The sequence below is a fragment of the Melitaea cinxia genome, chromosome 23, assembly GCF_905220565.1.
Source record: "Melitaea cinxia chromosome 23, ilMelCinx1.1, whole genome shotgun sequence".
Taxonomy (NCBI): Eukaryota; Metazoa; Arthropoda; class Insecta; order Lepidoptera; family Nymphalidae; genus Melitaea; species Melitaea cinxia.
In genome coordinates this window covers 2800574-2815436 of record NC_059416.1, presented here as the reverse complement: position 1 = coordinate 2815436, position 14863 = coordinate 2800574, and the positions used below count along the sequence as shown (strand labels likewise).

At 32.4% G+C, this 14863-nt stretch overlaps 2 protein-coding genes across 2 annotated transcripts; one reads left to right on the top strand and one right to left on the bottom strand.

Annotated features, from left to right (window-relative positions):
• Positions 1 to 274: 274 nt before the first annotated feature.
• On the bottom strand, positions 275 to 3118 carry LOC123665172. The gene is made up of 2 exons (XM_045599515.1): positions 1916 to 3118; positions 275 to 1632 (listed from the first exon to the last, which is right to left on the bottom strand). Exons 1-2 carry the CDS (start codon positions 3116 to 3118, stop codon positions 382 to 384), a joined length of 2454 nt encoding a protein of 817 aa, XP_045455471.1. The 3' UTR covers positions 275 to 381.
• An 831-nt stretch (positions 3119 to 3949) lies between these two features.
• Positions 3950 to 14435, top strand: LOC123664932 (nucleolar protein 56). Its single transcript, XM_045599300.1, has 8 exons — positions 3950 to 3985; positions 4267 to 4471; positions 4840 to 5007; positions 6724 to 6922; positions 7366 to 7629; positions 7963 to 8117; positions 12744 to 12914; positions 13550 to 14435. Exons 1-8 carry the CDS (start codon positions 3950 to 3952, stop codon positions 13768 to 13770), a joined length of 1419 nt encoding a protein of 472 aa, XP_045455256.1. The 3' UTR covers positions 13771 to 14435.
• The last annotated feature ends 428 nt before the right edge of the window (positions 14436 to 14863 follow it).

Genomic DNA, 14863 nt, shown 5'->3' with positions numbered 1-14863 from the left:
ACAGTTGCTTAAAACTGACCAACTTTTCTTAATTTTGTCATAACTCGTAATTAATTTAATGAATGTTGTTTCTGTGACGTTTTTAAAGTTTAGTAGTTATTAGAAATGTAACAAAAATAAATAACATCTAATAATAATAATAACATAATCTTTTTTCTATTTGATTATTATGAATTATTGTATCAATTTTTTTATTTTTTGTACATATTCTATTGTATGATTCTAAGAACATAAAAGAATTAAACGTAAAAAGATCGAAAAATTAAAAATCTTAATCAATGAAACAATTTTATTAAAATCTAAGTTTATATTACATTATTCGAACTTTCAGAAGAAATGCAAAGAATGCAATATAAAATCACATATAACAAATAATAAATATCAGTCTATCAATTCGAATTGGTCTAGAAAAGTATTATCTACACCCAGCGCTGTGCCAAGACTTTCTCGAGGCTTCCTACGTGCTACTTCATCCATTTCTAAACATATTTGATCTAAATATTCCACATTATTTGATCTAGGACTAACTGTGCTGCAACTCGGACTCAATAGATCTGGTAATAATATTCTATTTGCTGTGTTTACGTCAAAATTTACATTTTCCTTCTCTTCGACAATAGTATTAATATCACTCATGTCGATTTGCTTCTGCGGCGCTACAGTGGCTCTGACCTTTTTAAACCTATTTATTATTTTCTCTAAAGAACTTGATTTTTTTATAAGGGACGTATTCGTTTTTGGTGTTTTAGTCTTTGATAATTGCATTTCCTGTTCCAAACTCTTTCTGGACACTTCTGAAATCGGTGATACGGTACTATCCATTCCTAAATCATTACTAAGATCGACTTTGATTTCGTTTAGAACATTATTTATCCTATTTTCGGCTTCTTTGGTCACTTTAATTATTGGGAAACCAGATGTATCTGGTTGTCTAGAACTTTCTGCGTTTCCCAGGCCGTGTGGTGAGTTACAATTGCTATCAGAGGCTAGACAAGCGATTCCTGAAACATCTAACTGTGGACTATCCTCTTGCATTATAGACAGTTTTCTACCTCTGACATTATTTAGCGATCTTTTTTCTCTATTTTCAAATAAATTTGGTGATGAATAACTACGAAACAGACCATTACTATCATTTGAATTAACAGATTCATTGAATAAGCCTCCTTTCTTGATATTAATGTTCGGCCTATCTTGCTTATATTTGAATTTCTTTGAACTACTAGATTTTTTCGTCGACAATAATCTAATGATCTGTTGTTTTGTGAAGCCAGCGGAACACTCAGATATAGTTTCATTAACTTTAATATTTGATATTACGGACATATTGTGATTGTGTGTTGTATTGGCATTATCATAGGAACTAATTCTGCATGATATCAAGCTCTTCAAAAAGTCATCTCTAGTGGATTGATACATTGGTGCCATCAGTGATTTTGACTGAGGTTTAAGGAAATTACCACTTGTACGTCTCCGTAAATTGAACTGATGTTTATACAAGTTTAAGGGTGTGAATGTATCAAAAAATACTTGGTACTCTCGGTTTATCTTTAAGTCTGATAGGTCGGGTATCGGAGGTATTTCTGGGTAATCTCTGACAGACATTGTCTGATCACAGCTGAGAGATGACGACTGAAAAAGTTAAAATTTATATTTCTTAATGACATTGTAAAAAAAAATTAGAAACTGCACATGCAAAATGTACATATATGTTTGGAATCAGACATACTTCTAATTATACTAGTAATTAATTGTATTTTAAATCAGAAATTACAATTTTATTTTCACAAGTAAACCAGTTAGTTGTAATACTTTGTAGTACAAAACAAATTTTAAGAAAATTATATTTTAACTAAAAATAATGGAAGTACAAAGTGCCTGCTCGTCGAGTGAATAACATAAAATAAATTTTAACCATTACCTTTAATTTAGCTTCAGCGTTGAAAACTCTCTCTATTAAAATCTTCAAAGCCCCGACAACTTCAGCGTAATTTCTTTTACCGCCTTCCAAATATTTATTAAAGTTGTATATCTCGTCTCCGATTTCATTGTTCTTTAGGATAAAACATATAGATATAACAAATGCTCGGACGAGGTTTGGAAAACTCTGTACACCGTCCCTTTCTAAATTCCTTAGTATATATTTTTGTTGACTGTTAACTTGCCCTTGTAACTCTGACGTGGATATAAAATCAGTTTTGGGATCATATTCTATCATATACGAACTCCTTTCCATTTGACCTGTATGTCTATTAATTAACTCTTCCGTATTTTGTAATATGTTTTTAGACTTTTTCAATAATGGTGATACTTTTGCATTCCACTCACTTTCGATAATGTTCAATTTACTATCTGTTTCTGAAAGCCAATTTTCAAAAAAGGTTGACCGTGTGTTTATATTTTTTATTTTTAAAATTTCCATTTTATACACATTGTCAATAGCATGGGTCTTAATAAAATTATCAACTATATTGTCGATGTATCCCTGACCATTTATAGCAGTCAATTTATTCTCCATCTCAGTTATTTTCTTACGAAATAAAAACGCTATTTGTTCCATAATCTTCCGTTTACACAAATAATTAGAAAATTTACTTAACATTTTTTTAGTTTCCTTGTCAATGCATTCAACGAAGCCATCCTTCTCTTGGGACTTATATTTATCAGTCATAGTGTTGTACAATGCTTTTTTACTATCTTTTACCATTTTGGACACAAGTAAGCGATTTACCGCCAATTGCGAAAGTTGAAACAGTAATACAGTCACTTTAAAGCATCCGGGATTCACTAAATATGAAGACATGACGTGTGTTAGTAATCCTTTTGAACTATAATTACTAATAAAATTAGATAGTTCGTTTCTGTAAGCTCTCTCCGCCTTCGTATCATATAAAGGCCACGTTAAGGATGCGTGCACTTGAGGATCAATTATCGACACTAAATAATACGATAAATTATTAAATAGATTCTGTGTAGGTTTCTCGAGGGCATTATTTTTGAATATTAAGGATGATAATTCCGAAAGCATAGGATGTAGCTTGCTTAGTAACCCGATATTCAAATTAGTTTCCTTCTTCAGCGTCAAAACAAGGTCCCTTTGCATCAATATTGTAGCCATTTTGTTGTTGTAACTAACACATTTCACTTAATTTCAAAGGTAAATAATACCTGACGATAAAAATGGATACCTTATATCACTTTGTCTTCATTAAAACGAATTTAAAAACAAGGAATTAACAAAAATGAACACCAGTCAACACTGTAGTATACAATTAAATTTCAAATTTGACATTCTTCACCGTTAAAAGCACAGATAATATTTAAAAAGTTTAAATTAAGGAATTAACTAAATAAAGACGAAAAAATTTCTTAATATCAAAAAATGTTAGCGTTTTGCAGTATTTTTAAACAGTGTAAAAATTTGTATAAATATTTCATATTTATAATTATTAAAAATATTTTATTAAATTACTTTTTAAGTAGGTAAATATTTTAACATAAATTTGCGTTTCTATCAACGCAGTCTGAAGGTAAATAACAAAATTATTATGGAATTATAATTGAATGAAATGCTAATAAAATTCAAATTTAAAATTACTTTTATAATACCTATATGTCAATAAATATAATAATTGTAATAATAATCATCAGTCACTAAGATTGATAAAAAAAATGTTACTTGCAACTTATTGAAGCAAAAAAACAGTAGAACGAAATGGTATAACCTACAAAGTGTTAAGCGTGTAAAGTCAAGCACCTCTATTTGGTGCGTGTTTGGTGCGGAAGACAAGAAGACTTCAACACATGGTTTATGTTACTCAATTAGTAATGTTAAATAGTGTTACGGAAACTTTAAAATGGTGAGTTGAATAGATTTTTTCTTGTAGTGTATTTGCTTTATTTGTTGGTATTATATTTAAGTGAAGATTTAAACTAAATAATTAACACGATGCGAAAACCAAATGGCAAACATGTTTTAAAACAAGTATATTACTTTAGTGTTTTACATTTATTTAATAGCGTTGAATACAATAACAAATAAGTATATATATGCACAAATTGATCTATTGCTAGTTCATATAGACTTGTGGTAATAAAATTGTGCTACAAAAGAGCATTCGTTTTACTAATAAATCATTGCATTTATGAATTTAAGTAAAGCGGTTGCTACAGTTAACTAAAATATTTTTAAAAACCCTTTAACATGCGCATTTTGTTTCATATACATATAATACTAATTAATTATAATTTTTTTTTTATTTCTAGAGTAAGTTATATGTGCTTTATGAGCACAGTGCGGGTTTCGCCCTGTTCCGAGTGGCGGAATTCGAGGAGCTAGCAGCTTTCTTACCTCAAGTTGAAGAATCTGTGACCGATTTGCAAAGATTTAACTCTGTAGTGACGCTGATAGCGTTCCAACCTTTTAAATCTGCTGTGACTGCTTTGGAGAACATCAATGCTATCTCTGAAGGTAATAAAAACTACATAGATTATTTTTGTAGCATGTAAAGTGTAAGATTTATTTTTTTTTATTTATTTATATTTAGGAAACAAACAGTACAATAACAATAAAGTTTCTATTAACAACTACTAAAGGATTAAAGAGATAGTGAAAGTTTAGGTAACAAAAATTAAAATCATAATTTAAAATGAATAAGTACAAAAATAAAACCTATTTATCACAATGCTTAATTTTTATAAAGAATATTGTTTAATTTTGTTATTATTAATGAAGGAAGACTTTATAACAAAAAGCTACACTCAAATAAATATTCTAAAATTTCCAACATACAATGAAGATAAATGATATGTTCATTGAATTATATATTTTTTTTTCAGGTATTCTACCAGAAGACCTCAACCTCTTCTTAGAAGGTGGTCTTCCGAAAAGGAAGAAACGTAGCAAATGCACTCTTGGTGTGTCTGACCCTAAACTCGGGGCAGCTATCAGCGAGGCCTTGGAGATCCCTTGCTCCCATACTGGTGCTGTACCAGAGGTTTTAAGAGGTGAGTCAATTTTATGGCACAGTTCATTGTTTTCAATGTTCTTGAATATGAATAATATCATATTATGATATAACTACTTTGTATGGCAATGATTTTGTATTGAAAATTGTATAATGGCTAGTTATAAAATAAGATACAATATTCTTGTCTATAGTATACTTTATTGCACTAAAAATACACATAGAAACATAAAATAATAGTAAGGTTTTTGGCAAAGGTTGACTTATCTCTGAAAGAGATTTCTTCCAGTCAACCCATGGTCATGAGTAAGTGTTGCGTTTGTGCAAGACGTATTTATTAAGAAGAAAAATAAAAAACACCAATAAAATATATATATTTTTTAAAATGTAACATAGTACATATTAACAAATACATATGAAGATACATACCAAAATACAAATATACATATACATAAACATATACATACTCATTATCATATATAAGTAAATACATACATATTTTATACAGATGATTACACATTAGAAAAACAAGGGAAAGACTAATTTGAATGACATAATTATGTAATACTCGTATTATAATTTTTATATTGTAGTGTAGGACTTAATTTTTTTTCTGGTAACATGCCTTAGTAATTCTTTTCCAATGCCATAGCTCCCCTTTTTAGGCCATGTACTAAAATTTGTTGAAACCCCTTTTGAATACTGAAGGTTGTGGTGTACGAAATTATGCAGAATGAGCAGAGATTATGCAGAATGTTACCAGAGTAGCTGATATATTAATACAACATAAAATTAAAAAATGGCTAGTCAATTTTTTTTCATGTGGAACTTGACCTGTAAAACCTACAGAACCCGTCATTTGAAGGAAGCAGTTAGGAGTCAAACACTAAGTGTATGCGTGTATCATATCTCAAATATCCAAAGAATTGTTTCACAATGTATTTAGTTTGATTGATATGACAAATTAAAGAATAAAATGAATTAAAAAGCTTTTGTTTAGTTGCACAAATTGATCTATTGCAAGTAAAAAAATTGTGCCATATTAAAGCAGTTTTTACTGATTTATCAAACTCATTTGATAAAATTTTCAAATGTAATTGCTACATTTTAAATAATATGGAATAATAACATTATTAAGATTATTAAACTTATGAAGAGCTTATTATATATATATGTATGTATAATTTTATAATTTATTGTAATGTTTTCTAATTTCTATGACAATTATTTGTACACTTCCTAACCGCTTTTCTATACGCTGTCCTATACCCAAAGGTTGTCTGGAAGAAATCGCTCTTTTAGCGATAAGACCGCCTTTGTACATCTTCCTCTAATTATACTACTTTTGTTTGTGTCTTTTAATGGTGTGCAGTAAAGAATATTATTATTATTATTATATTGATACAGACACCTTAATAATTGGTTGTATGCCAAGTTTTCGTTTCTTAATTTACTGAATTGCAATGTATTGTCTAATTTAAAGCCCTGATGAAAAAAAGGGGGTTTTAATAGTTTTTTTATTTAGTTCTCTTTGACGGATGAACTGACTGTGGCTTTTTTAGTATGTAGGTGAGTTTCCTTATGGAGGTTCTCAGCAATTGTAGTATTTGGAAAAATCAGTCTGACAGTTTGAAGATTATCTTTTCGTTAAAAGTATTGCTTAGGAAGTTTTTTTTTACATAAATTTTAATTTATAGTATATTAGTTATTTTGCTTCGAACAACGAAAAAATCTAACTTTGCTGTATCTTCCTCAGGTATTAGACACCATTTCCACTCGTTAATCAAAGGATTAACACTCAAAGCATGCAGCGTTGCTCAGCTGGGTCTCGGTCACTCATACTCCCGAGCTCGAGTAAAGTTCAACGTACACCGAGTAGACAATATGATTATACAGTCCATTGCTTTGCTGGATCAGCTGGATAAAGATGTTAATACGTTTTCTATGAGGATCAGGTAAATATTGACGTTTATTGAAATGAAGTTTTAGTATTGTTATTTTTGAAGTAAATCTTTACGCACACTTGACTTGAGGAGTAAGCTGGTGTATGCGTGACGATAGCGTTATGAGAAGTGTGATTGGGCGAGGCGAACGGAGCAAGAGAGAGAGGTGCGAGCACACATTTACTTTCTCTCTTTCTCTCATAGTTGCGTTTCTTATGTATCTTAAGACACAGTACAGGCCTATAATTGCTAAAAAAGTTATACTTCAGTCGTGTGGTCTAAAGCAGACTCGTTTTTCTTTTTTTCTTTTGACGACGTGTTGGTGCAACGATCACAGCATTGACTGAGGTGTGTGCGCTGGTGTTCACGGTTTCGATCCCCACAAACACAACACACTTACACTGTTTACAATCTACAAAACCACCAAAGCTTACATATAACGTTTTTGTTCACAGAGAATGGTATTCCTACCACTTCCCGGAGCTTGTAACCATCGTACCAGAGAATTATCTCTATTCAAAGTGCGCTGAATATATAAAAGATCGTAAGACACTCTCGGATGAATCCATAGAACCATTGACGGAGATACTCGGTGACTCGGAGAAGGCTCAGGCTATAGTGGACGCGTCCAAAATGTCTATGGGCATGGATATATCACCGGTCGACTTGATTAATATACAGATGTTTGCTGGAAGGGTCGTAGCGTTGAGTAATTACAGGTTAGTTACAAATAGTTAAGTAGTTTTAAAACATAGTAACCTGTACTTAAGGCAGGCAATTTAATGTTTTAGCTACACTATTCTTTTTACAAATATAAATATTAATAATATGTATTTTTAATACATACATCTAGACTTAGTATGATCACTGCAAACTATGCCAATAGGCTAGTCAATAAATAATTAAAAATACTATAAAAATAAAATTTTGCTTTTTAGTACTATAATATTCGAGCTAACCACTTCACAGTAATTTAATTTTAAAGTAGCGAAACTAATTACCATATGTTAAATGTTATATATTTATTAAAATTGTTTATATTTCTTTATTAGGAAGCAAATAGCAGAATACTTACATACAAAGATGAACTCTGTCGCTCCAAATCTTACAACACTCATCGGAGACCAAGTCGGAGCTAGGCTTATCTCTAAAGCTGGATCATTGACTAGTCTAGCTAAGTACCCGGCTTCAACGTTACAGATACTTGGTAAGTGGATATTTTAATAGACAGTGTATTTACATATATATTTTTCTAATTATTTATTTCTTGAAAAATTTTAGTAGATCGAAATTTGACTAATGAATCATTTATTTATTTATTTATTTATTTTGTTTTTTTAGGAAAGCATACAGTGATACATTTTAACAATTGCTTTAAAAAAAAAGGAAATATCTAAGCACCATTTAGTTGCTTTCGCAAGTACAAATCTATTATTTTGAATGCTTTTAAAATTTAAAAATTTACAATTAAAAATTTGAAAAAAAAAAAATTCAAAAAAATCCAACATGAAAATAACTACATACACTTTAATTTTTTTTTTTTTTTTTTTTTCTCTAAATGAACTTTAAATAAGGAAAAGAGGTTTATGATACCATATCGAACCAGTGCCTTGCCAGTTTCGTTCTAATTGTTTTTACAGAAGTGTTGAATAGGTCAAAGTCGGGGAAGTCATTCAGCTTATTGATTTGATCTGCGGACCTCAAAAGAAAGGAGTTTTGCCTATAGTTTGCCGAGCAACTAGGGACATGTAAATAGTTGAGGGGATGTCTTAATGATCTTTTAGGTAGTTTTAGGTAAATTTTGCTAAGAAGATCGGGAGAATCTAATTCACTTTGCGCTATCCTGGTCAACGATGTAATGTCTGCTATTTTACGCCTTTCATGCAACGGTAATATATGATGTCTTTTGCATCTATGTTCGTAACATTCGTCAAACTTGTTAGACTTGAACTGAAGATATCTCATGAATTTACGCTGGATTGTTTCTAACCTATTGATGTATACAACATATTGTGGGTTCCAAATCTGTGAACAGTATTCGAGTATGCTACGCACATATGAGCAATAAAGGATCTTGACAAGCTTAATACTATTAAATTGAGTGCTTTGGCGTAGAATGAACCCCATTGACTTATTCGCTTTTTTTACAATATTGTTTATATGGTACTCATACGTCAGCTTAGAGTCATGAGTAACGCCCAAGTCTCGTATTTCATTTACTACTTTAAGCTCCTGCTGTCTTAGTAGATATTTAAATTTGATGTTATTAATTTTACGTGAAAATGTGATCGAAAAGCATTTTGCGACGTTTATATCTAATTTATTTATGAAACAATAATTTTCGAATCTTAAGAGGTCCTGCTGTAGAAGATGACAATCCTTTTCAATACGTACACTTTGAAAGATCTTCATGTCGTCAGCATAAAGTAGGAATTTTGAATGCTTGAAGCAAGAAGCTATATCATTTATGAAAATATTGAACAGCAATGGACCCAGCAGCGAGCCTTGTGGGACTCCAGATGGTACCCAGTTCCATGAAGACATATAGCCATTGAGAACAACAGCTTGAGACCTCATTTCAATGTAAGCTTTAAACCACCTGTATAAGTTTCCGTGAATACCAGCATCTAAAAGTTTTTTCAAGAGTATTTGATGATCAATACGATCAAAGCATTTACTGTAATCAGTGAATACACAGTCAACCTGTGCACCTGAATCCATACTCAATGTAATATAGTCTGTAAAGAGCAGCAGATTGGAAGCTGTTGAGCGTCTCTTAACGAAACCATGTTGCTCGGGGATAAACGAAGATGACAAAAAGCTATAGACTTGAGTATGAACTATCCTTTCGAGTATTTTTGCGAATATACATAATTTGGAAATCGGCCTATAGTTTTTCACATCACTCTTATTTCCACTTTTGAAGATTGGGGATATAAAGGCGGATTTCCAGATTTTGGGAATGATACCTTCTTTTAATGAGCGTGTAAATAGTATTACTAGGGGCTTAGTTAGGCTGTCCGAACATCTCGTAATAAATAACGGTGGCATATGATCGGGACCGGCCCCTTTAGTCAAATCCAAGGATTTTAGTAGCTTACTAATCGTTTCGGGGGTTATTTCTATGTCTGTGATTACATTACTATGGTTGGGAGGCGGAGCATGAGTATTAGACCGAATGCTGGAGGTGGTAGGTGACAGAAATGTGGACTGAAAGTAGTTTGAAAATAATGTACAAATATCATCCCCTGTATCAGCAGTATCTCCTTCGTAAGACACGGAGGTAGGAATATTACAAGAACTTTGTTTATTTGATTTTATGAAAGACCAAAATAACTTTGGGTTTTTGGTTATCGAGTCCTCGCATTTCTTAATATAAGTAGCATAACAATTTGATTCCAACGATTTAGCCCTGTGACGGAGTAAGGAGAAGGAGTCATAGTCTTCAGTGTTACCATAAATACGGTACTTTTGAAGAAATTTAAACTTTTCCTTGAGTACCTTTTTCAGAGAGGCATTGTACCATGGTGGAAAGTTAGTAGCTTTTATAACTTTGTGGGGAACATATTTATTAATCACTTCATTTAAGCAATTATAAAAATTAAATACAGCTTCTTCAACCGAATTTTTTTGCAAGAGTTTATCCCAGTTCAGATCATTTAAGTGTTGCCTAATGTTTACATAGTCGCCTGCCTCAAAAAAGTACTTCAGTCTCGGCTTGGTTGGGAGTTGCTCGTAATGAACACTTTCAATTATTATGTCAAGGGACTTATGGTGAGGGTCTTCTTGCACTAGTGGGTCGTCACAGGAAGAAACTCGCAAGCCTTTGTTACATAATACTAAATCTAGAATCCTGTTATTTATGTTACGGTGAAGATTATATTGATTAAGATTACATTCCGATAATGTGTCAAAAAAGTAAGTTTGTGACTCACCTGTTACTCCGGAGTATTGCGGGTATGTGCTACACTCAAGGAACCAGCTAACGTTGCTAAGGTTAAAGTCACCCGTAATTAAAAATAAATCACTTGGATGTGAATTAATTATTTGTTCAAGATTATCTGTGAAATTAAACAGTTGTGAGTTATAAGAATTACCATGATTTTCGCTACAGAGGTATACTGTGCATACGTGCATTTTACAGGTTTTGTTACCATTCTTAAGAGTAACGGTTACCCACATGTCTTCAGCCGACGAGGACCACTCCGGGCGGTCCACCGCACTGATTTCGCGACGTACAGCCAGCAGTACACCCCCTCCGTATCTCTCTTGGGTAGCAATATAATTTCTATCTCTACGCCAAACCATATAACGGTCATCAAATAATTCACTGTTATATATACCATCATGCAACCAAGTTTCAGTCAATGAGATAATATCATAAGATTTAAGCAATAGATTTCGCTTGAAAAGATGGGTTTTTGTGCGTAGACCTCGTGTATTTTGATAGTATATATTAAGATCAAATGAAGCCATTATTGATAGATAGTAATACATAGCTTAAACAAATCGAGTTGAGGTATTTACAGCGTAATAAAAAGACACTATTCGAAGCCGAAATCCCCGCACATATAATATGTAGGTACCAAACATAATTGTTTGTGAGATTATGCTTATCTAAAATAAGAATTACATAGCCCACGATACACGCCATTAGACAGGCGCAAAGAAATGAAGAAAAACGCAAAAATGATTTGACTTTTAAGTATATAAAATCATATGATTTAAATTGTAATTTTGTTACATTCTCGGCAAGCGTACAATAGACGGTAGTAGTGTAATAACTAAGTGTAAGCGAATCTATTCTCAGCAATGCACGTGCGCAAGCGATAATGAGCGCTATGACATCGCAAACGCAAGCGCATATCGGCGTTAGCTGTGCACACCGGTGTAAACTTACGTGTGATAACTGAATGACTGCCCCGTCCTCGTTAGTTATTAAGCTCGGCAAGAGGTAAGACGAACAAAAGACACTGGTTATTAATATGATTCTCAAACTAATTATATTATTATATTTAAATAATCTTGAGCTAAATTTTAAGTAATTTTCAAGAGATCCTTCTCGCCTTTTATAAAAAATATTGGTGATGTGTCCGATTTCCTGGCCATGATTTTGCAGTGTTTGACCCAGATGTACTTGAAATTCTTCTCCTTCGCCAATTTTTTTGCTTTACTGAGTAGGTTTTTGTTCCGTAGCGTCAGATGATCGTGAATATAGAAATCTCCCGCAGCACTGAAACCCAGGCCAGACAAGTTAAGATGCTGCTTATTACGGCGCGACGAGGCAACTAACTCCTCCTTAGTGTAGCGGTTGTTAAACGCGATGATTATGGGTTTCTCAACATTGGGTATTCGCGTTGGGATTCGCGCAATATAATTGATTTCTTCCTTTTTTATAGGAGCGTTGCATATGACACCAATTTTGTGGGCAATTTCGTATAGATCATATTGAAATAATGTTCTGTTAAAGTTATATAGACACCGCGTTGGCGCAACGGTCACATCATTGGTTTGTGGCGTTTGCGCTGGCGGTTGCAGGTTCGATCCCTGCACACGATAAACATTTCTATTGACAATACAGATTTTTGCCATGGTCTGGGTGTTTGTGTAGTCCTTGTTACATTAAAGCAGCGTGGTAGATTATCCTCTGATCTTTCTGCTGAAGTGTTTAACTCTTGTCTTACAAAATATAACATATCAAATATAGCTCTATTACAGAAAAAAAAATTATCACATTTTACACAGTAAATTAAATGAAAAAATGAAACAATTTTAACCTTTTTTTTTATCAAATAAATAAATGAAAAACTATATCGTACATTTTTTTTCCTAGGTGCTGAAAAAGCCCTTTTCCGAGCTCTAAAGACCCGTTCAAAGACGCCCAAATACGGTCTCTTGTATCACTCGACGTTCATCGGACGAGCCGGTCTCAAGAACAAGGGACGTATCAGTCGATACCTTGCTAATAAGTGCTCCATTGCTTCGAGGATCGATTGCTTCTCTGGTGAGTGTATTTTGTGATAAACTAAATTTAATACGGCCATATTTCTTGTTGATATGTCGAGCTTTTTTATATTTTATACAAATCTTGTCCAAATAAGGGGAAAAAATATATTGTCTAATTTGAGTCTTTTGGAAGTTATAAGATAAAACTTGCATTTCATATAATGCAGTTCGGCGAATCGTTTTTATTCAAATCAAATATACTAGGTACATAATGGTTAAATAGTAGTTGTAGTTAGATTTACAATTGAACTACTGCTTTTCTTTCGTAAGAGTATGTAATATGAGATTTTCTTTAAAACTAAACTTCTACAATCACTACATAGTATAAAACAAAATGGCTTTCCGCTGTCTGTACGCTTAGATATTTAAAACTACGCGACGGATTTTGATGCGGTTAGTAAATAGAGTGATTCCAGAGGAAGGTTTATATGTATAATACATACATAACATAGTAGAGGAACGCTGATAATTTTTGCACCTGTGCGAAGATGAGCCGGGTTGCTAAAATTGGCAATCTTACATAATATGGTTCTGTGGTGATTTTACTTATTAATATTTTCAAATTATATTTGAAATAAAAGCATTATTAATATTGTAATATTAAGACTAACATATTTTTTGTGACTTTTCTAGAAAAGCAAACAACAGTATTTGGTGAGAAACTACGTCAACAAGTGGAAGATCGATTAAAGTTCTATGAGACCGGTGATATTCCGATGAAAAACGTGGACGTCATGAAACAAGCCATCGAGGAAGTAACACAGCAAGAGGAAGCACAACAGGAGTCCACGAAAAAGAAGAAAAAGAAGAAGAAGGAAAAGAAAGAAGTAGAAGTCGCTATGGATGAGGATTAAAGAAGATAAAGATGTGTATAGATAGCTTGTTCTGTAATATTTGTTGAATGTGAATACTAGTATGACGATAAAAAACGAGTGTGCTTTAGACCACAGGACTGAAGTAAAATTTCTTTAGCTTCATCTAACTTATATCTCCCCAAGTGTCTCAAAAATGTTTCATTTCATCAGATTAATGGCTTCTAATAGTGTCAAAGTAGGAAGATTTCGTCAATATCGCGTTGAATGAAGGAAACACGAAGGAGATTAATATGTGCGGTTAATATAATAAAACTTTTATTTAAAGATCAATAGATTTATAAAAATCGTATAAAGCAGAACCTCAGTCATATTTTTGTCACATTACACAATGTTGAATTAATTTAATGAGAATCATCAGCAGAATAAATGATTACTTAAGGGACCGTTAAAAACGTGAATTAAATAATAAGGCCACTGATAAAGAATAATACTTGAATACAGCTACAATAAAGTACAAATACGGGATAGAAATTTGGGAGGTAAATGGAAATTTGGAATTTGGCAAAGAATGTGTTTATACTATCTATACATGTCTGTATAACACTACTTTTAAACATTTGTTTTATTATTAAAGAGACCTGACGGCCTCGTCTAAGTACATTTATAGATGTACTTTATAATGTAATTAAATTTCTACCTTACAATAATGTGTTTTATTTTTAAATTTATTAGCAAATATCAGTCGTTAATTCATAAACTTCGAATGTTACAGTTATGTACAACAGTACTGTAAATATTTTAAGAATTATATAATAAATCTATTCAGTTCGCGACAGACATCCTGGTTTTCCGCAATCCTCATCCAGACTTCTTTGGCCTCCTTCTCATAAGTTAAAGGCACTATTTCTTTGGGCCACTTCGAAAAAGCCATCGTCAATGAATGATATAACCAAGGTACCCATAATCCTGAACAACTTCAAGAAGGGTACCGTCGACCGATACCGGTTTCGATATGACTTGCTTGTTAAACCGTGTTTTGTATAATCTTCATCTCAGAAGTGAGATCGATCTGTAATTTTTTTAAGCGGCTATCGCGTCTCTTAAAGAACACCACCGCACTCCTAAAAAACGC